At 36.6% G+C, this 23,872-nt stretch overlaps 1 protein-coding gene across 1 annotated transcript; it reads right to left on the reverse strand.

Annotated features, from left to right (window-relative positions):
• Positions 1-5,512: 5,512 nt before the first annotated feature.
• On the reverse strand, positions 5,513-6,512 carry LOC121251662 (stress-response A/B barrel domain-containing protein UP3-like). Its single transcript, XM_041150973.1, has one exon. The coding sequence runs from the start codon at positions 6,423-6,425 to the stop codon at positions 5,610-5,612; it is 816 nt and encodes a 271-aa protein (XP_041006907.1). The 5' UTR covers positions 6,426-6,512; the 3' UTR covers positions 5,513-5,609.
• Between the last annotated feature and the right edge of the window lie 17,360 nt (positions 6,513-23,872).

Below are 23,872 nucleotides of genomic sequence, written 5' to 3' on the forward strand. Positions count from 1 at the left end.
GGCAACCCCATCAACTCTTATTGGCAGCAACTTTGTTGGACTTTTCTTTTTTTTTACATTGTTGTGCCTTTTAACCTAACATGATTTGTGACATGCTTTGTGCTTTGTTGAGATGCTGGGTGGGTGTGCAAGGGGCTTGGCCCTTGTTGGTTGATGTGGCAGCCCCATCAACCCTTGTATATGATCACTCCTAATATATTTACGACGTTGACGAATACCACCACAAATAGAAAATGATCATCCATCTTCTTTGAGATCTCCAACTCATATTCAAAGTCTAAGTGAAGAAGCAATTTGTGAAATAAAGAACGAGCGACAAAAGCAAAGAATGAGGCCGAAATGAAATTTTCTCTTAGGTGAGATTTGGATTAGGAGTGGCAATATGTGACACGGCCCGTTAATCCAACACGAACACGACACGATAAAAGTGGGTTAGAGTTTAGCCTTAACAGGTTTGGGCCAAAATGGGTTGACTTGTTAAGACATGATTGCTTAACGGGTCACTAACGGGTCAACCGATTATGACCCTTTATAACATGTTATCACCTATTATGACGCGTTAAAAAAATTAAATTTACCTTTATATCCTTAGACCTAAAATTCAAAAAATCCCAAAACTAAGTTCCTAATGCACGCCGCCCCTTAGTTTTCTTTTTCTCAACTTCTCAGTTCTCACGCCCCCCCCCCCCCCCCCATGTTATCACCTATTATGACGAGTTAAGAAAATTAAATTTACCTTTATATCCTTAGACCTAAAATTCAAAAAATCCCAAAACTAAGTTCCTAATGCACGCCGCCCCTCAGTTTTCTTTTTCTCAACTTCTCAGTTCTCACGCCCCCCCCCCCCCCCTCTCTCTGACTTCAACCCATAGCTCCTCAGTTTTCAGTTCTCACGCTACCCCTTAAGATCTAAAGAAGCTATGTAATGATCCAAGAGCAAGGGTTGTTGTCTTGGCTGACATGGATGCTATTGGGAGAGAAGCTCAAGCAAGTTATCTCAGATTCTCAACACCATGCCGCTCTGGTTATTTGATTGCTCATTTAGATTTCTGCCTTAAAATATTACCAAACATTCCCTAAAGCAGGTTAGTATTAGTTCTTGTAAGTGTTTACTATCTCTCCCTATGCCAAATGTTTTTAGACAAGGTGAGACGTTTTTTGTTTATTTTGATGTAGTGTGGGACATAACCCCTTTTAGCTCTTCATTTTTCATATCATCTCTTTGCGCATGCACACATATGTAATGTGCAACCCCTCAATCATATTCTTGAGAATCTTATGGTCAAGGTTCAGCTGCACTCTTCTCTCTGTTAATAGCTTCTCCATTTTTTAGCATTCTTATCATTTCCTGAAAATATCATATGTAATGTGCAACCCCTCAATCATATTCTCTCTGCTAGTCTATTATAAGTTCTTATAATTGGTTTCTAAGGCAGGCCTTTCGGTCATGCTTTTATGTTTAGGTTATTAAGGTCTCTTACGAGTGCTTATTATTGTCATATAATGCTATGAAGATTTACTGGATATTTAGTTTGGCCTTTCGTTCGTACTTTTTTATTTAGGTTATTAAGGTATCATGAAAATTCCTTAATTCCATTGATTTATATTGGTACTTCAGAGCTCTATGTCCAAGTGAACAGTGATTGGGATTATACCTTGTTCAACCGTCAAATGTGCTTATTAATTTTGTACCTATGACTGATTTTATTCTTGGGAACTATTGTAGGGGTAGTGTCTTTTAGACCAGTGGTGACACCAACATGGAATTGTTTGTACGTGTTGGTGGAAACACGGGGCCATTTGTCATTCGATGATAAACCTTAAGGATTATTGCCGTTAGTGTCTATTATGAGAAAGTTCCTTCTAATGTTGTTCTTGGTGCATTGCTCGGTGGTAATAACAACAATTAGAATATCCAGTTCACCTTCTTGTAATGCTATATAGAAGTTTTATTTATTCTGTCCTATGTTTACTTCTCATGTCTTTGTCTTGTTCATCTAGTACTCCTCTTAATATAAAATTGAACTGAGATCTTACATAATCCTGATTCTGGTCACTAGTTTGAATAAAAAGTAATCTTTAACATTGTTCATGATTTATTTTGTTCTCTCGTATTGCTGGATACTCTGCTTAGGTGTAATTTTATTCTAAAACTTTACTGATGCCTTTTTTTTAATAGAAACACAAAAAGAAGTTAAATTGGATAAGTTAACTAAAAATATAATAGAGTTAGAGATCAACAAGGACAAGGAGGACGCTCCATATCCTTATTCAAGTTCTAAATTTGTTTAGATTTGTGTTTTTATCATATTTGGAATTGTAATATTAATATGTTTACAATCCTTAACATTGTTTGCTATATTTGGGATGTAATTTTAATATTATTACAATGTGTGTGAATCGTATTTGTGTTTATCATATTTGGTACTGTTGAAATTTTAATGTTGGTATTTTTATTATTTGAATTGTAATTTTATACTTGTAGTTTGTTTTCTATTTTTTATAAATATGATTTATATTTTAATATTTATATAAAATCAAACGGGTCAAACGAGTCACTAACGGGTATGTTCAATCCATTACCGTAAATGGGTTGAAACGGGTCATGTTGTGTCATTGTATTTTGTATTCACTATCGGATCATGTCGTGTTAACCTGTTATGTTAATAGATTGTGTTAAGGTTTTAGATTTTAACACGAAATCCTTAACGGGTCATATTCATGTTGACCCATTAAGTATAATGTACATACATTGACACGACACGAACACTACTCGTTAATACGATTTTCCACCCCTAATTTGGATAATGAGATAAAATGAGATAGTTTTAAATAAAAATTAAAAGTTGAATAAAATATTATTCGAATATTATTTTTTAATATTATTATTATTTTAATATTTGAAAAAATTGAATTGTATATTATATTTTGTGTAAAAATTTGAATCAGTTGTAATAATGAGATAAGTTAAATACTTCTTAAATCCAAACCAAGCCTTAATTTCAAATGAAACTTAGGTTGCTCTGGATGTCAATGAAAGAGCAAAGTGTTCTTATTTATACACCAAAGTATTACCGTTTAAAAATATAATCGTTAGGTAAATGACAAAAACTATTATTGTTAGAAGAATGACAAAAAGTATTACCGTTACAAAATATTACCATTGGAGAAGACAAATTTTGACAAAAAATTAAATTATTCTTGAAAACGTAATCCTCTTGAAATTATTATCATACCTGCAAAAAATAATTTAATTTTTTGTTTAAAATATTCACTAGAGTAATAGTTCAAAAAAAAAAAAAAGGAAAAGACAAAAAAAAAGTAGTTAAGATTATAAAGGGAAGTGAAAGAAAATAATAATAAAGAAAAAATAGAAAAAGATTATTTTAATAAAATTGAGAAATAATAGGAAGTAGGATGTAGGATGTTTTGGAAAGATGATTTTTGACTAAAATTTAGGAAAAAATGTTGTCATCCCAACGTGGATGCTCTAAGAGAACATTAATAGGTAACAAGAAAGATCATGGGCCCTTGACCTGTCTGGTTTCAGCCTCACTCTAGTGTAGATTGGATCTCTGTAAGGAAATTCAAGCACCCACCTCCCAAGCACATAAATTTGGCATGCTTTCAGTTTTAATCTTGGACATCTGGTTAACCCAAAATAAAACAGTTCATGCTGATCCTAATCCCTATTCTAATACAAAATGGCTTCATTAGTTTCGAAACTCGATCGAGAACACCTAGATGCATGGGATTCCGAACAGCAGGACCCCCACTCTAAACCTTGATCTTCCTCGCCCATGAGCTATTTCAAGATCAACGCTATGATGTAGTAATAATCCATAAGTACTACTCCATCATTGCAGCCAAATGCAGATACTCCAAAAAATAACCTCTCTCACAACAAGATGTGAAAGTGTCAAAAATATCATCATATTCACTTATACCATAACAGCAGGCAGGTGATGCTGCCCTAGTAGCAGCCACTGAGGCTCAAAAAGCTCAACCTCAAGAAAAGTCATTCTAAGATGTCACTCAGATGCTATCCACAAAGCGCTGCTCAACCGGACGCTCAACTGTAACTGGAAAACATCCTTTATCATCCAGAGCCTCCGTACTGTTCTGTGGGACAAGCCAGACTGAAACCCTAGCAGGATTCCGCATTGCGCAAACTCCAATGTATACACAACCTAGCCAAACAATAAAAAAACCATGCAACCTCATATGGTACGACTGACCAACTAAGTCCCTGGAATCTATTAGTTTGGCCGAATTTCAATTCATGCAAGGAAAACACAGGCCTACTTATTAAGAGCAGAATCCCCCGTCCTAAACCTATATATGCATTAGACCTTAGTGTACAATGATTTATTTGTGGCTTCTTTAAAACAAGGAGCATCCCAGTTTCCAGCAGCAATTCAGGCCCAGATAAAACATCCCAAAGGAAGATAAAAGTCAGCATCCCATTCGATAACCTTTTTGACCTAATCAAAAAACAAAATATGATGGTTTTTTAGATCTCTATTAAGTTTCTGAGTTTTTTAGTTTCAGAAAATTCATGATTCGATAAAAAAGGATTATCGAATGGGAAACCCCCCAACACAACTACATCCCAAATTAAGGTTGAACACTGACTCCTATGGTTCGATGTGTAGGGATCTCGAACCACTAGAAACCAGCTGCATCAACCATCTGGTGATAGGACTGGCGCCTGGTGGCGGCCAGCATCCGTACCAACCAGCACTTCGCCACCAGTCAACAGTTAGCTCACTACATGGGCCTCTTATTAGATTTTTTTTAAAAAAAAAAAAATCAATCAAAAAACAGATTCAGGAATAATTATAGCTAAAACTCATTCAAAGCATTCAAATAATTCCGAAGCAAATAAGGTTTGTTACTTGATATCCTCAAAGCGTTTGAATCAAAAAAGTTTCAATAACTTTTGAAATAAAAAATTCACCTTAAAATATCTAATGACTCGATAATAGTCTAGTTGGGACCCAAAAAAAAAATACAAAAATCAAAACAAATATCATATAGACCCAAAAAATAAAAAAACTCTTTGGCAAAATTGTATCAATGGATTTTACTGTTTTTCTTTTTAAATAATAGATCCCACTGTTATAATAATCCCAATAAAAATCTATCTAAGACCTATCTCATCCATGCATACTGACCCATTACTCTAACAAAGCCAACAAGGAAAATAGAAAACAAAAAACCAAACAAAACACCTCAAGAAATCTTCTCAAGCATTTCATAATTAAAAAAAAAAATACTTCGACGCCAAGATAAAATAATAATAAAAATACTGGTGCAAGTTCTTAAACAATAACGTGTTACCAAGAAAGTTGCTAGAAGATCATAGTAATGCTTGACCGCCCGACATTTCACAGATTTCACTATTTCAGAGAAATGCATGATATGATGATATGACTTATGAATATTATCAGGATGGAGAGTGCGAGTTTTTAGAGCTAGACATTTTTTGAAGATATTTTGAGTTCTTCACTTTTTGACTTCAAAAGCAGCTTCAATAACGAAGCTAAAGCCCTTCTATTGATCAAACAAGTTTTCCAGGTGACATAACAAAATAAAAATTATACCAATCAGAGACTCGCGGATTGTGGCTGCGGTATCACATAATCAACGCAGACCACGCCCTCCAGGTAATCCCTAACCTTCTCCTTTTGGGAATTCATCCATTCCTCGTTCGAATCCACCGCCTCCATTTCGCTCACTTCTGGAAAAATCACTAGCGAAGCCAGCGAGAACCCCTTGGCTCTCGCCGGCGAGAAGTTTTCCCCGCAACTAATCTGCTTGATCTGGGAGAAATTGCCCTTAATTTCCTTAATAACCGCGAGGATCTCAGATTTTACGTTATCACCCAAGTTCTCCTTGAGCTTCAAGAAGGTGAATCGAATGGCGGAGCCAGGCGGTGGGACGACAAAATCATCAACATCGCCACCGGCGGCGACCCAATCGACCGCCATGATGTCGTCGATGATCGGGAGGAGGGACTCCTTGACCACGCTGAGGTGGCTGGGGTGGGCAGAGTAGGCCGCGAGGTCGTCCTTGGTCCTGTAGCGGCTGTGGAGTGCGTGGGTGAAGTTAAGGGAGGAGGACCCGGATCGGAGGACCGGACCGGCGGTGAGGTGGAGGACTTGCTCGAGGGAGCTCAAGCTGTTGAGGCGACTGACCATGGTGTTGACCTTGGAGAGGTCGGTATTCTCTTTGACCTTGACGAGTACGACGTGCTCGACGACGGTCTGAGACGAGGACATCTTAACGGGGGATTTGGAAGGTGAGGATTGAGAGTAGGTTTTGAGGGAAAATGAGGGCCTAAGATGAGGGATGTGTTTGGGGAGCGAGAGTGCGAAGGAAAATGGAGGGGAAAACAGTGTACGGCCCTTCAGGGAGAGCATCGTCTTTAAGATATCCCGGAACGAGTGTCTGAAAGAGTGAACTGATCTGTGCTTCGATAGCGATGCATTGGAGTTAGTTGAGGTTAATTAAATATTTACCAATTATTTATCAAGAAAATATTTAATTAAATACTAGAGATAAATATTTAATATAGTTTAATTTTAAATTTTTTAGTGAGTAATACAAAATAAAATCATCAATTATGAAAACGTCGCGCACTTTATGTAAATATCGTTTTTCATAAAAAAAAAAAAATAGGAATCAATATATAAGGTTAGAGATTTATTTCAATACTCTAGTTTTGAGATTTAATCAAATCAATCATTACAAGTATATCGTCTTTTTTTTTTTTTAGAAACTATATGCATGACTTCATAAAATGAAAGGAAAAAATACAAGGACAATCCAAATCAATAATCTAAAGTATTTTTTGCTAAAACATGGCAGCAGGATTTGCATCCCTTTTAATGTGATATGGGCATTCCATTTGTCAAAATGTAAAAGCTTCTTGTTTGCAACCAAGACTAAGCTCCCGAGCTATGGCAAGAAATTTCAAAGTAGGTGATGTTGTTAGAGCATCTTCATTCGATTCTGTATCTCTCCTCCATCCCCATAATTTAGAGATTATTTTAAGATTTTGGAGAAAAACATTCTCCATCCCAATCCCTATTTTGTGGTTTGTTTATACGGTATCTACAGTCATTCCCCATATATAGAGAACTACTGTACATCCGCATCGCCATTCGAATGCTTCTTCGTCCTGCGAAAACCCTCTCCATCGATTGGCCCCTCCCTCGCAACACCAACGAATGCAATACATACCTCCATTGGCAATTTGTGTAAGTTTTTTATTTCGATTTCTTCAAAATCAAAATCGTTTCTCTCTTCTCTTATTTTCCCTCATTTTTCCTCATTTTCTTGGAATATCTCTCTCCTTCTATGTTTCTCTCTTCCCATTTTTCTTTCTCCCGACACCATGATCAAGGTAAGCATACAAGGTCTTCAACTCTGTCTCTGGCTCGGCGATGTCTTCGTTGTTTGGCTACCAAGAAAGTTATGGCTCACTTTCACTAATTTGCATTTTGTTTTTATTTTTCTTACTCGGATTCAATTTATGATTTTGGGTTTTGTTAGAGGAAACCGCTTCTCATTTTTATTATTGCGTTGCCATTGATTTCTTTGTATTATTGTGGCTCTCTTCGTTGTTTGGCTGCCGAGAAACACCATGGAATCGTCTACTGTTTGATTTGCAATTTTTTCGGTAGTCACTCTCGTTTAGATTGAGGTTTTGGGCTTTGTTGAGGAAACCGATTCTCATTTTTACGACATGCGTTGCCATTGATTTCTGTGTATTATTTTGGCTCTCTCGAGTTGTTTGGCTGTCGAGAAAATTATAGAAAATTATTTTTTATTTTTTATTTTAATTACTCTAGTTCTCTCATTATTGTGTTAACTGTTGGCTGTGTTGACTGTTGAAATGCCGAGAATTTCAAGAAAAAAATCACACAGATTTTAGGGGTTTTTGGTTTTGAGAAGAATTTGGTGGAGTTTATGATTATGAAATGTGTGAAGTTTTTGGTTCTGAGGAGAATTTGGTGGAGTTTGTGGTTATAGAATCTGTGGGGTTAAGGAGAATTTAGTAGAGTTTGTGGTTATGGAATTTGTGGGGTTATTAGTTTTGAGACCATTTTGGTAGAGTTTGTAGTTATGGAATGTGATTTATCATTGTTTGTGGTTATCCATTCATTAATTTGTTGTTTTGTTGGGTCATTTGCAGTGTTTCGTATCTCTCGGGGGAGGGGCTATTATTAGGCTGTGATGATGGTGTTATAGTGATGCGGTTAATTCACAAGTGTTAATAGGGCCCCATCGATATGGCGGGATAATCCTCACTCGGATTGTCATATTGCAGTTTTTGGTACTTTCCATAAAAGGCAATGGACGTTCGGGTGGAGTTTTGCAGCCATTAGATGTGAATGGCTCCTTGCTTACGCATGCTGTCAATATTTCCACCATTCTGAATCTCATTTATTTATAAATTCGATATGAAAGAACATGATGGGAATGCTCTTATTTAGCATTATTGTGATATGCATTGTCGTGTTTTGTGTGAATATGTGAATTGGTCAATTCTGTTCGATTGCTTTTTTGCTGTGTCATTGTTTGAGAAAGTTATGTTATGATAAAAAAAAATTATGTGTAAATTAAACCCCCTCGACTGTGATGATGACAGAGCCTGGTGGGGATACAAGAAATTTATGGTCATTTCCTCAATGGCTAGGTAACCTGGACGGTCAACAAGTAGTGGCAACCTGTTGTTGCAGCCATTAAAGGGTGGCCAAATTTCATAGATGTCACCATTTGGTTCCTGAGCCGGCTCTTGGAAAAACTCCAAACTTCATACTTAATTGTCTAACATTTCAATGCATTTTTAGAGATAGATTCACAAGACCCTGGACATATGTACTTCACTAACCTCCTGAGTGAAGATCCTCAACTAGATCCCACTTACGGTGGGCAAAGTGGAAACTCTCCTATGACTGTTGATGACTCTCCACCCCTACCCCATAACAATCTTATCGACGTTAGGAAATCAGTCAGGGGTGCGAACTTCACCCCCGAGAAAAACAAGTTATTTGTCTCCGCATGGCTTAATTGTAACCTTGATACCGCCTAGGGAACAGACAAAAAACACTCTCAACTTTGGAAAAAAATTTTGAATACTTCCAACAATTTAAAGAAACCACAAATGATCAGACTATCAAGTCTTTAATACATTGGTGGTCGGTTATTCAAAAGGTCACAAACAAATTTTGTGCGAAATTAGCACAAGTTGAAGGGTTGAATCAAAGTGGCATGACCGAGTAAGACAAGGTAGAATATCCACACTCTTACTTGTTTTATGAATATTTAATTTTTTTATACATTAGTTTAACATAAACTTTTTTGTTTACATGCAAGTTTGACAAGGTGAAGATTATGTACACATCGTTAGAGAAATGCTCCTTCCAGTTCGAGCATTGTTAGCACATGTTAAAGGACCAACCTAAATAGATTTGACGTTCCACAAATCCAGATCCAAAGCGAAGGAAGACGATGTCCCCGTCCCCGACCCCAACTCGATGTTCGGGCGCTACGGTAGAATCAGTTTTTTATCTAGAGGTGGATAATGTAGTAGATAATGACGTGGTCGAATTGGACCGACCAATGAGAAGGAAAGCTAAGAAAGGAAAACGAAAGGCCCAAGCCTCGTCAGTATAGGAGATTGTTGGGCTCAGCAAGCTGAAGTATACGCTTTTGGAGGAGTCACGTGCTCAAGAGAAAGTATTTTCGTCTTAAGGCCGAAAAGATGAAGTATGACAAGGAAAAAGAGCTAAATTTCATCCGTCTCGAGGATGAAAGATTGAGGTTGGAGGCCAAGAAGATGAAAAATGAGAAGGAAAAATAGTTAAATAAAATCCGTGAAGAGGACGAAAGATTGGGGTTGGAGGCGGAGAAAGTAGATCTTGCCAAGAAGGAAGTGGATCAGCGCATTATGATGATGGACGTGAGTGCCAGGCCAAGGCTGCAACGGTTATATTTCGAGCAACTACAGAGGGACATCATGTCGAGATGCAATGATGCAGGACATTTGGATTGATTTTTTTATGTAAAAAAGTTTATTTCTTTATTTATTTTTTATTTCAGACAATGATGAATGAAAATATTAAGACAGGTTATTTCTTTATTTATTGATACTAAGACAGTTTAATTTTTAATTTAGATTGTGTAAATAGATATTTTGAAACAAGGAAATTGCCTATTATAATTTCAGAAACTATTACAAATTACCTCAAATATAATCACTACTAACATGAACGAAATACGAATGGAAATTTAATTTAAAACAAATATTTTATACTAACATAAAGAAAATACGAATTGAAACTTTATTAACTCAAATATAGTCACTATAACATGAAGGAAATACCAATCAATTATAAGAGATGTCTACTGTTGGGAATATAATAGCCACTAATGTTCAATTAGATCTACTTGGAGCTGATAATGTGCCGAGGTGTCTCTAATATTAAGATGACGTTGGATGAAGTTCGTAAGCTCAATTGTATGATTGCGCGACAGTTCGGGGATTTCATCATCAAGTTGATCATACTCAATGTTCGATTCCTAACTATCATCACACTCGTCTTCAATGATCATATTATGTAGAATAACACATGCATTCATTATATTTGTTAGTTCCTTGACTTTGAACATTTGGGAAGGTCCACGAATGATTGCAAATCGTTGTTGAAGTACCCCGAATGCACGCTCGACATCTTTTAGTGCGGATTCTTGTGCTTTCACGAAATTTTTTCTCTTATTTCCTTATGGTGATGGAATCGTCTTGACAAAAGTTCGCCACTTGGGATAAATACCATCAGCAAGGTAATACCCCATCTCGTAGTGGTTGTCATTGATTGTGTGATTGACTGGAGGAGCACGCCCTTGGGCAAGTTCCATGAAAATAGAAGATCTCTCTAGCACATTAATGTCGTTATGTAACCGGGCATACCAACAAATGCATGTCATATCCAGAAATCATATGAAGCAACTGCTTCTAAAATAATAGTTGGTTCATGAATGTGGCCGGAGTACATACATTTCCAAGCTGCGGGATAATTTTTTCACTTCCAATGCATGCAGTCAATGCTTCCCAACATTCCTGGAAATCCCCGTTGTTCACTAACCACAAGCAATCGAGCAATATCATTGGCATTTGGAGACTGCAAATATTCATCTGAAAAAACACTTACTATTGTCTCAGAGAATTTTTTAAGACTCTCCATTGCGGTGCTTTTACCAATATGTATGTATTCATCCATAAAATCTCCAGTAAACCCAGACGCCAGCATTCTAAGTGCTGCGGTTATCTTTTGCATAGAAGATAAACGGAGTCTTCCGGCATTATCTATTCTCTAGACGAAGTACGGCTCGTAAGACTCTACCTCATTTAGAATACGGAGAAATAGGGGACGGCTCATCCGAAATCTCTATTGAAATAGATTTGAGGGATATACTGGATTTTCTGTGAAATAATCGCGAAATAGGCGCTCGTGCCCTTGAATATGATCATGCCGAATAAACTTATGGCATTGACGATTGGCACGATCCCTCGATGACTATCCATCGGCCTCGTCATTAAGAACAACATCCAACTCATTCTCAGATAATAAGTATGTGAACAATTTGCGAAAGAAGGTACGAGCCATTTGATGAAGGGAGTGAGATATCAAGGGAGACTGTTGAATTTCGGTTCTTTAAATGAAATGAGACTTGAGTTTGTGAGAATATGAATGCAAGCAAAATGCTTTTTATAGAGGAAAAGTTATCGTTACATATAGGACAAAAAATGTTACCGTTTGAGAGAAGACAAAAAAAGTTACCGTTGGAGAAAAGACAAAAAATATTACCGTTGGAAGTAGGAGTTCAAGATGTTACCGTTCAAGGTAAGTGTTCAAAATGTTACCGTTAGAAAATACACATATAAAAAAATACTATTTTTATAATACGGATTTAGGTTTGAAAAATAATATTGTATTCGGTAGTCAAAATCATATAGGTATTTAGTAGAATGTGATATTTGAAAAGAAGATAATAAAACAAAATAGTTAGTAGTTAAGATTGTAAATGGAAGTAAGAGAAAAAAATAATAAAGAAAGAATAAAGAAATATTATTTAATAGAATAGAGATGTGATAGGGAATGGGATGTAGAAGGTTTTTGAAAGATGAGTAAAATTTAGGAAAAAATTTTAGAGAATGTACTTTTTAGCTAAATTATAGCAAATTTTATGGGGAACCAAATGTGAATGCTCTTAATGAGTTGAATGGCATCCCCATTCAAGTATAGTCTTCCTTAGGCCAATTTCAATAACAAGGATAATATAGCTTACAGAGCTCCAAAAGGTTCAATAAGACAAGAATCAAGAAATAAATCCCTTTGCATTCTTTTTATGGCAACCACTCTGCCCTCATGATCTCTAATAATGATCCCTATACCCACTGCCGAAGACCTATACCCACCCTTAGGAGGAGGTTCCCACTTGCAGCAGCTATTAACCATGGCTCTATCAGATCTGACAGCTCTTTTTGTGAGCTTCTTGGAACTACATGAGCAACTGTCTTGATTGCTGCATTACAGCTGTTGGGTGAGTAAACTTGTGACATCCCATAATTTTCATGTGTTTTAATTATTTATTTGTTTGTATTAATAGTGTTATTTTTAATTTATTTTAATTTTTTGGTTGGGTTTGTGTGTAGTTAGTTATAGTATTTTATTTGATGGGCTGTGTTTGTGTTTTTAATTGGGCCGTGTGTGAAGTAAAATGGCCCAGCCCGTGTGAAGGTAGAGCCCAGCCCGTGTGATTGGTAACCCAACCCTCCCTTCAAGTTAAACGGTGTTGTTTTGGAGGAAACCCCTTAGGGTTCCATCGCATTCCCCTTGGCGCCGCACAACTCCTTCTTCTTTCTTCTTCTTCCTTAGGTTTTCTTCTTGTTCCACTTGCTACCGACACCAACCCCTCCTCCAATCGGACCTTAGACACGTATTGCAACCCGTATCAAGCCACTATCTCTTTCTTTCCACCTCCTTCTTCCATGAACTACTCGGTGTCATTCGAGAATGGACACCGAGAGGTTGTTGTCAAGCTGCCACTCCACACGGCCACCACCACCTTCCACCTCGAGCTTCCGTGGTTGCCCTCGTGTCGATCAGTTGTGCCTTCCGCATCATGCACCATCACACGTCTCCTCCATTTGCATGTGAACCATGTTAGTCATCTCCAATCAAACCGCCATACTTGGCCTATAAATAGGCCACGGGTTCCCTCAATTAAACCTTCCCTTGATTCTTCCTCCCTCTCATGTTTAAGCTTTTCCCATCTCGCTTCTTAGTGTATAATTTATACTATGAATTTTTTGTTGTAAATCCGAGTGTGTTAGAGTAGTTTTGCCCTACACCGCCGTGTGCACCACCACAACCCACCACAGCAGAACCCTCTCTTCCATTTATCTAACCCTAGATCGAATTTTCCCTTGTGAAAAACTCACTAAAATTGCTGCTATTTTGCCCTTGAATCACCATTGCCGCAACTGTGCCACCACCTTTGGCAACATCCCCATTCGTGCGATCTTCCAAAAATTTTTCATCTTCGTGTAAGTAATTTTTCAACTCAACCCGTGAGATTTAAAATGTCGTTATTATAATTGGCATTTATTTGTAGACTGTTGGTTTGAGATGGGCCTTGGGCCATTTAAGTGTTGTGATTAAATTGCAGTTAATGTTGGAGTTAGGCCTTGGGCCGGATTGGAGGATGAGATTACGCGTATAGTTGGTTGTAAACTATGTATTTGTAATTGTTATGAATTTATAAATGAGCAATTTACTATGTCATCCAATATTTGTTGAAATACATATTTATCGTCTTTAATAAATTGTGCTATGAAGTCACATTATGTGTTTGGAATTGAGACTGTTGGTATTAATTATGTTGGTGCGTGTGTATCACGACCCCAAGTCGAGATGAGACATTATCTCGGTAGATCTCCTCGGGTCACTCGGGAGTGTAAGAGACTGAAGTGACGTCTCCTGAGTTGTTGCAGGGCAACGACGGGAACAGATGAGATGGTAACGCTCTTGTACCGATTCCGTAGCCTTTTGCTAGCGGGGTTAGAGGATGCTTGTCCATGTATGCACCGGGCATAGAATTGAGCATCACTCGTTACAAAGTCTCATGTACGGACACTGCCCATGGTGTGACGATGAGAGCCAGGGTGTGCAAATAGTCCATAGGGGAGACCGTGTTGTATGCATAATAAAATAATAGATATACATATATATGGGCCAAATGGGATTTTGGTGTGAGTGATTAAATGTGTATTTTTGGGAAAGATGTGGAAATTGTTCCTTCATGTTTGACCGTATGTTGTCATGTTGATTGTATTAATGTATTTTAAATCTCTTAGATGTGGTTTTGGTTAATTACTTGTTGAGATGTCATAATCTTATTGTGGTGTATTACCTTACGGTTCGGCAATATGAGATTTGTCTCCTTGATGTTGTGTTGTTTTACTGTAATTATCTGTCGAATGATTGTATAATTCTTGTAAAGATATCTTATTGTTTTTTGAACTTTTTGGTACTTAATAAAGAATGACCTTTTTATTTCTCCGCTGCGAGTATTATATTGTATACTTATTGCATGTTATACACACTCTGAGCACTTATCATTGGGGTGCGGATCCGTGTGGTCATTATCCCGGTGTCACGAACTCTAATAAAATAACACGTGGGGGTCGAGGGCGCCACAAAACGTGCCATAAAAAATTATTTCATTTCTCCTCTGTCATATCTTCTTTGTTGTTACTGCAATTTCTTCCAATAGTTCTTGCTCATATAGATCAACCATTGTTGCAAACGGATTTAGAAAACAGGTTGCGGAAAAAGCCACTATTTTGTATCCTCTTAGCATATAGGCACTATACACCCATACACCCTTGGCTGCAGAACACTCCCATAGAGTATGAATAGCATATTTCTCTTCCCTCAAACAGATAAGAAAATATGGAGATTCAATAACTTTCTTGTTATGTAAATTCAAATTTATAGGTAGAGAATCTAAGAAAGCTCTTCACATAAAAACTTTAGCAACATTAGGATACTGAGCTTCTAGAATTTAGACCATGCTTCTTTTTGAGGATTCAAGTTTGAGGATTGCCCTTTAGCATGATCTAAGATATCTTTTTGCAAATGATATGCACTTTTGACAGCAAATTGACAATTAACAATGCGTCGCCAAATAATTTTGTATGGACGGTTTGAGATGCTAATGGGAATTCTTTTGATAACCTCACCTTCATTCTTGGAAAAAATATCCTTCAAGAAGTGGAACATTTTAATGCTTAGATTCTGAATCAATAAGAGTAGCAACACATTCATTAGCATCCAGGATGTTAGTGGGACTTTGAACTCTATAGGTTGCTGGTTGGGGTATCCATTTATCATTTTAAGTTCTCACTTGTTGGCCATTACCAATTCTCCATATAGCACCTTCCTCTTCCAGTTGTTAAGCTACAATTAGACTTCTCCAAATAAAGGATGGATTGGAACCTAGCTTTACTTAAAAAAAATAAGATTGAGAGAAGTATTTCAACTTTAAGATCTTGCTAGCTAGAGCATTGTACAGTTACCTTGCCACGAAGAGAGAGCTCTAACAGCCTCCACCCTTGTTTTGCAAACAATGACAGATTGAAGCACTCCAAGTCTTTAAAGCCCAAACCTCCTACTGTCTTTGCCTTCCCCATTTGACTCTAAGAGACCTAATAAATCTTCTTCTCATTTTGTTGCTGACACCACCAAAAATTATTCATGATACGATTGATTTCTCTTAGTAGAGATCTTTTTTAGCTTAAAGACACTCATGCAGTAAGTGGGTAAAGCTTGACTCACAGACTTCAATAGAATTTTCTTGCCAACTTGTGAGAGGAGCTTTGTTTTCCAATTACTAATTTTGCTTCTCACTCTATCCAAGAGTAGGTAGGCCAAGATATTTTTCATATGAGGATGAAGATCTAACACCTACTATGTCTAGAATAATCCTCTTAGTCTCACTACTTGTGTTTGAGCTGAAATGAATGGATGTTTTTTCTTTGTTGAGTCTTTGACTAGAACATTTTTCATAGGTGTCAAGAGGATTAATCATTATGCTTCACCACAAAGAATTGGCTTTACAAAACAACAAGCTGTCATCTGAAAAAAATAAGTGATAAATGCAAAGTTTGCCTCGAGGTATCGAAATGCCTGATATTGATCTAGTTGCCTCAGCATGATTAATAAGAGCACTCAAAGCTTCAGAACATAAAAGAAACATGTAGGGTGACAGTGGATCACCCTTCCTTATTCCTCTAGTTGCTTTGAAAGAAACTTGTGGTGAGTCATTGATGAGAACAGAATATGATACTGAATTAATGCATCCCATAACCAATTCAACCCATTTTACATTAAAACCCATCTTGATCATAGCAGATCTTAAAAACTCCAATTACATCCTATCATAGACCTTACTCATATCAAGTACCAAAATCATGAAGCCTGATTTTTCCTTTAATCCTTTTGTTTATTGAGTGCATAGCTTCATAAGCAACAATCACATTATCCATAATCAACCTCCCTAGGACAAAAGCACTTTGGGCGGGTGAAAATACCTCATGTAGAATTGTTTTCAATCTATTGGCCAAAGCTTTAGAGATGATCTATAGAAGACATTGCACAAGGATATTGGTCTGAAATCAGAGTCTTTCTTAGGATTTTTCATCTTGGGGATTACCACAATATGAGTCTCATTTATCTAGCTTATCTCACCATCTAAGTTTAGGAAGTCAAACGTAGCTTCACACACATCCTGTCCAACAATGTTCCAGTGAGTTTGATAAAAAGTTGTAGGAAAACCATCTGGTCCAGGGGAGCTCAATGGATTCATTTGAAAGACGGCCTCCTTCATAGCATATGTTGTGAAATCTTGGTCAGAAAAATGTTCATCTCTTCACTTACTTTTGAGACCATAGGTCTGAGGCAGCAAGAAATGTTAACGAGATTGGAAGAAGAAAACAGTTCCTAATAAAATTTGTAGAACAAATTCGAAATCTCTTCAAAAGATGTGGCAATAGATCCATCCTCCCTTTCAATGTTATTTATGGAATTGGTCTTCTTCCTTTAGTTTGCACACATGTGATATTCTCTTCTTCAAACAATCCATCATCTTCCTTATGTTTCTATTTTATGGAACCCGTATGCTCACATGTATTAAAATTTTGCAACTTAGAAATATCATTCAACTTAGTAATTATGGAACCCCTCAAATTATGACCTTCCTTTTTGCTCCATTTACTAATGGAATATTTACACCTTTGCAAACCCTTGATTACAATCATCATTTTATTGTGAGAACTCAATTGTTTTTTCTAACTATCATCAATGATTTTCCTGCAGTCCTCCCTCTTGTCCCAACTAAATTCATACCTGAAAAGCTTTTCTTTTTTATAGTTGACTACCATGTTGATCCCCATGTTAATCAAAAGAGGACTGTGATATGATGTCTTTGCAGTTAAGGTTATAACAACAGTGCAATCAACCATCATAGACCATGGTAGGTTACCAAAAGCTCTATCCAATCTCTCTTTGGTGAACATCTGTCCTTCCCTATTGTTGCTCCATGTAAACTTGTTTCCTTGAAAACCAAGGTCACTTAAACCACAACCCTCCACAACTATTCGAAAATCCTCCATTTGTTAATAAGGTCTTGTAACAACTCCACATTTTTCATGATGGTGTAAGATGTCATTAAAATCCTCCATGCATATCGAGGCCATTTCATCATTAGGTTTCAAACACATAAGTAATCTCCAACTCTCACTCCTTTGAGCAATGCTAGGGTTCTTATAGAAACCAGTCAACAACAGTTGTTTTCCATCTTCACTTCTTGTAACAACAATGGAAATGTGGTTTTGTAAGTAAAAATCCAAACAAACAATGCTTGTACTATTCCACAGGAAAGCTAAACCACCGCTTAGACCCCTTCTATTCGCAACAAAACTACAATCAAACCCCATCTTATTCCTCACAAACTCCACCTTGTTTCTATTACATTTTGTTTCCATAAGAAAAATAAAACTATGGCACTTTATTTTCACCAAAAGGCGAAGTTCATGAACTATCTTGGGGTTCCCAAGCCTCCGCCAGTTCCAGTTGATGCAAATCATGGCTGCTGGTGGGGCTGCAAAGCAACCTCCACCAATGCATTCTAATTTAGGCTCATTTCAGGGTTGAGCCTTGGCTTAGATTTCTTTGCCAAAGGTAAATACAGTTCTTGTTCCTTAGTAAATACAAAACCTTTTTCTCTTGCTAGCACCCACACCAAGCAAGGATTAGCTTGTTTAGTACGGTGAGACTCCCTACCTCTGTTTTTCCAAGTGGACTTTTTATTTAACACCTCAGTACTCTTAGTAGGACCATCAATGTGAGGGCTATCACTCACTTGTGTTGGGGCCTCTTGCATGCTATCAATATTGTGAGTATAATGAGGAAGCTCAATTTTCATATTATTAATCTGAATCAAATCATCATGGGATTTTGCCTATATTGCATTAGTGGCCATTTTCTTGGAAATTCTTGCCACTCCATATAGGAAATTATTGTGAGTTAGCAACACATTTCTATCTTCTTTTTGAAATTTAAAAGGACCAACATTATCGACCAAAATATCAGAGACAACATAATTCAAATTACCAAAGATATCCCGAGATTCAACTTCTGAATGTTCCTAAAAATCCTCCCTTGAATCTTCGCTTCCTTTCTTGGTTGCACTGCTGTCATCAGTGCCGAAATGTTGTTGTTGCCAGTGAATAGTTTTTGACCTTCCACCATATTTTTTTATTCCGAAAATAGCAAAGTTCAAAGGCTGAGCTCGAAGCCATAGACCATACTACACCTGTGAATCATCTACCAATTGTTGATCAGGTTTCTGCATGGTGCAACCCTTCCCCTTGTGTGTCAACACTGGGCATTGAAAATAGAAATTCTGCAACCTTTCATACTTGAAAGTAAGCCAAAGGCGTTTGTCAGCCAAAGTTTTGTCAAGTCTACTTCAACTCAAATTCTTAGACATCTTCAGCACCTCAATCCTTCCCTATCAATGTCTACTGCCAAAACCTTCCCAATGACTGAGCCAATTTGTTCACCTACTTCCTGAGACATGCCTACCAACTATAGGTTGTGAATTTGAACCCAGAAGGGTTCATGGGAAAAGGAAATATCCTTTGGGGGAGTGCTGCCTTCAAAGACCTAGAGACATAGAGAGCGATAAAAAAACAACGGTCTACCCTGGACTACTTTTTCCTTATAAGGTTGTTTTTTAGAATCTATAAGGAAATGATTTTCACCAACTTCCTTAAATGAAAACCAACCCTCTAATTTCCACACTTGTGATGTTGTAGTCTTAAAAGCTTTTTTGTTCATGCCTTTCTTAGTGACAATAAGACATTGTTGACCTCTTGATTTTGATTCACTGAGAACTTCTTCAGACAATTGGAACACCTTACTCTCTTCCTTTGTGAGTCGAAGACCCTCCCACCATTTAGAAAGATCATCTTCCTCCATCAACCCTATCGCTGGGGACAAAAATATGAGAGACAAATTCTTTGTTAGAAAATAAAGAAACTTACACCTTACTCTCTCATAGAAGAGAAGAGAAGAGAAGAGTACTCCTATCTACATTAGTATATACTTAAGATTCCATTAATAATCTGTTAAACTTTCGTATAAGAAATTAAGAAATAAAGCTTAAGACTCTGAATAAAATAAAGCTTACAAATTAATATGTGTCGTTGTCATGCATTAGATTGTAAAAATATTTTTAATATAAAATAAATTTAACATATCATATTTAATTATATTTGTTCAAAAGTCTAATAAGACTCTAAATAAAATTGTAATCATAAAAGAACGGCATCTGTTAAAATATAAAATAAATAATAAAATTTATATATTCTCATCAATTTAAACTTTTGGTACAAATAGTGATTTCATATGGTATTAAAGACATGATTTTTTAGTTCGAATCCTGACTCTATACTCTCTCATTTAATTAAATATTTTACATGTTAAACCCATTTATTAAATAAAAGTTTGGTCCACACATAAAAAAATATAAAATAAATAATAAAATTTACATATTTTTACCGATCAAAAAAAAAAAAAAACTATAATCACAACAAATGGTGAAAAAACAAATGGTCTAAATCGGTTTTGCATGGCAAGGCCCATCTTAAGCTGCATCTGACCCTGAACAAGCACATCATGTTTTGGGCTTATTTAACTGGTCCTCATCATTAAAGCCTACAGTCATAAAGGGCTTTTTATTTTGAGTCCATGGCGACATGGTCATCATGGATAATTTAATCAATCGATGACGACCATGTCGCCATGTAAAGTGACTTGACGCATCACTGAATGAAATCAGCATAACGTGGAAAGACTAAATTATCTAAAGGAACGCCCTCACAAGATCTAAGGGATTGTGGCCCAATCTTAGGGATCAGTCGTACTAGCAATGAGAGAGGATTCCCGAACTGGTGTAACTAACTTAACACCTCATCTGATGCAACCGGGGGCGGGGGGGGGGGGGGGTGTTATAACAATCTACTTAAAAATACATGAACCTGCAAAAAGATCATAAGAGCACTTTGAGGCAGGGGACGGGGCTGCTAACCTAAGAGACTCTCCAGCACAAAGCAAGTCAACATAGAAGCCAAAAAAAGGAAAGAATTCAAAGGAAGCAACTGAAGAGAAGCTTAACAATAGTCAGTGCCATATCAGAATCAAAAATTGAAGGCTACGGGTAACAAAGTTTAGTCTCAAACTATGAATATCTTCCCCATAAATCCAATGACTGAAGTGGCAGTGATGATGAATCCAATGACTGAGGTGGCAGGATTATCACTGCCACCAAAGGCACCATGAGACTTCTAGCTTGGAATTGCCGAAGTATTGCCCGACCTCATACAATCCAGTCACTTAGGGAAAATATCAGGGTCCACATCCCTGAGGTTATTTTTCTTTCAGAAAGTTTGTTAGCTACTAATGACACTGCATGTGTTGTTAATGTGTTGGGATTTGCCTACTTTGTGTATGCCCCTCCTACCTGTAAATGGGAGAGCCTTTTGCTTCTATATCAACCTAGAGTTGATATAGAAATTGTACATATTTCTAGTAATGTCATTTCAGTGTTGGTGTACTCTGACCCCAATCACTTGACATGACTCCTTAATTTGATTTATTGTCCTGTCTCATACAAAAAAAAAAAAAAAACAACATTTTTGGCACTTCTCACATGTATCACTGCTTCATTTTCTGGTCCTACCCTAGCCTTAGGTGATTTCAACTCTATTCTCACTCAGTCTGAAAAGTTAGGGGGTAATCCTATTGCACAATCTTCAAATCAAAAGGACTCAAACTGTTCATGGATAATTTTGGCTTTGTTGATCTAGGATCTTTTGGTCCTAAATTTACTTGGACCAATAACATATTCGGTCATCACTGATCAAAGAGAGACTCGACAGAGGCAATAGCCAATATCCTATGGCTTGATCTCGTCCCTCAAGCTTCTCTCACCACCCTCACACGTCTCTTCTGACCATGCCCCAATTCTCTTAGATACTGCGAATAGGAAGAGCTTTCCCAAATCCTTCAAATTCGAAGAATTCTGTATCCGTGATTCTTCCATTCTCAAAACAATCAAAGAGGCTTGGAATTCTCAATTTACTGGAACTCCCTCTTTCATTCTCTAAAAAAAAAACTCAAAGCTACCAAGAAAGCCCTTCGGGAATGGAACCGTAATTGCTTTGGGCACATTCAAACTCAACTTAAAGTCTTGACATCTACCCTTTCCTCTCTCCAAGAACAAGACTCTCATCCTCCCTCTTGCACCCCGGAAGGTGATCTAAAAGAAAACATCAATGAGTTTCTCTTAAGAGAGGAATCCCTGTGGAGGCAAAAATCAAGAGTAACATGGCTCACCTCCATGGACCTTAACACTAAATTATTTGATGCCTCCACTTCCATTAAACGTAGAAGAAACAATAGTGAGTGCCTGACTCACTCAAAAATGAGTAGCACAAAGGCTATCCCAAGTGCAGGAGGGTGTCGCGTAATAATTAGGAATAAACTCTTAGATTGTCTCATCAGGAAAAGTTACTTAAAATAAAACTCGTTTAAAATGGTGAAAATATTTACAAATAGAAAATAAAAGTGGTGGTATGTGCAATGAATGGAAGAGTGCAACTGGAATAAAAAAAAAAGCACCAGTCATGGACTAGATTCATATTTTTAGATTTTTTTTTTTTGAGTCTCGGAATGAAATGTAAAAGACTAACAAATTGAAATTAACAATCAAGGAACCAACTAAGCTAAACAATCTACATTAATCAGAAAATTAATTAATTAAACCAAAATTATTTTAAGTCCTAATTAAGCTTTAATCAATCTAATATGTAGTGGAACTAAGAGATTAATAAAACTAAGCTAAGAATTAAACTAGATTAAAAGTAATTGACAAAATACGAACTAGAAATTGAAAAGTCTTAAAATCAAGAATCTAGGGTTTATCCTTGTATTCAAATCACAAATTCTCAAAATCAATCCATAGCAATTGTAATCACTGTTAAACGAAAGTTTAAAAGAGCAAGAAAAATAATTACATCAAACTTAAACATACTAAAAATAAAATATCCAAAATCAAATGATTCTAAATTAAAAATCTCAAAAATACACTATAAAATTCAGACTAAAATTAAATAGAGATTAGGGAAAGAAAAGAGCAAGCCAAATGGATGAAGATGAAGATGGAAAGCAGTGGAGGAGGCTGGAGAAGTTGCAGTTTGGACACCTCAAGGTTCTTCAAGCAGCGGCGCTCAATATTCGTCTTGCGTCTGTCCCTAGCCTCCAAACGAAAAAGTCTCAATAATAAAACTTGTCCCTCTTACGCAAAAGCCAAGTGAAAAAGAAACTTTTTGCTAGGTCCCACATGCCTTTTTTGCGTCTTCCAAACTGAAGTAAAAAAACCCTTGCTTTTTTTTCTTTTCTTTCAGTGCGGCGTGCGTGCGCGTGTTTCATTCTTTTTCTTTTTTTTTTCTTTTCTTTGTGCTGCCCAGCTGCGTTTTGAAAAAGAATGCAAAATTGCTTCCGTTCAAACACCAAGAGAAAGTTGATGTCTTTTTTACTTGCTTTTGCTTTTTGACTTTTCTCATGCTTTTGAATTTCTTGGCTTGAAAAGAAAAATAAATAAATTAAAATAGAAATTAAAATAAAATAAAAAGAAAGAAAGAAATAAAGAATAGCATATCAAAAATGTGTTGTGCATGTGAAGAAATATTGCCCAATTAAATCACAAGTTATAAAATTAAGCATTAACTATGTTATAAATCAATTTAAATCACAACTTAGATTTATACATCTTAACCATTTTTCCATCTAAACCCAATAATAATGTAATAAAATAATTTAAATATATGGGTTCTAGATGTATAAAATATGTCATAATACAACTCAATCACATCCCCGAACTAGCGTTTTGCTAGTCATTGAGCAAAATAGTGAAAATTAATTGACATGAATATTGCATAAAGATCGAAAAACAGAAACAATCAAACACAATTCTGAATTCTCACAAAAGTGACACTTTACTACTCAACCTCCAGGGGCTATACCCACCAAGACTATCTCAACAATCTTTCATATAGAATTGAGGCAAATGTCTTAGAATTCAAATCTGTGTGTGGAGCTAAATTAGTTGTGTGTTCCTCATTACTAGCCATGATTTGTCATATGATTTTTCAACCTTAAGATTAATCATT

This window comes from Juglans microcarpa x Juglans regia, chromosome 2S, assembly GCF_004785595.1.
Source record: "Juglans microcarpa x Juglans regia isolate MS1-56 chromosome 2S, Jm3101_v1.0, whole genome shotgun sequence".
NCBI lineage: Eukaryota > Viridiplantae > Streptophyta > Magnoliopsida > Fagales > Juglandaceae > Juglans > Juglans microcarpa x Juglans regia.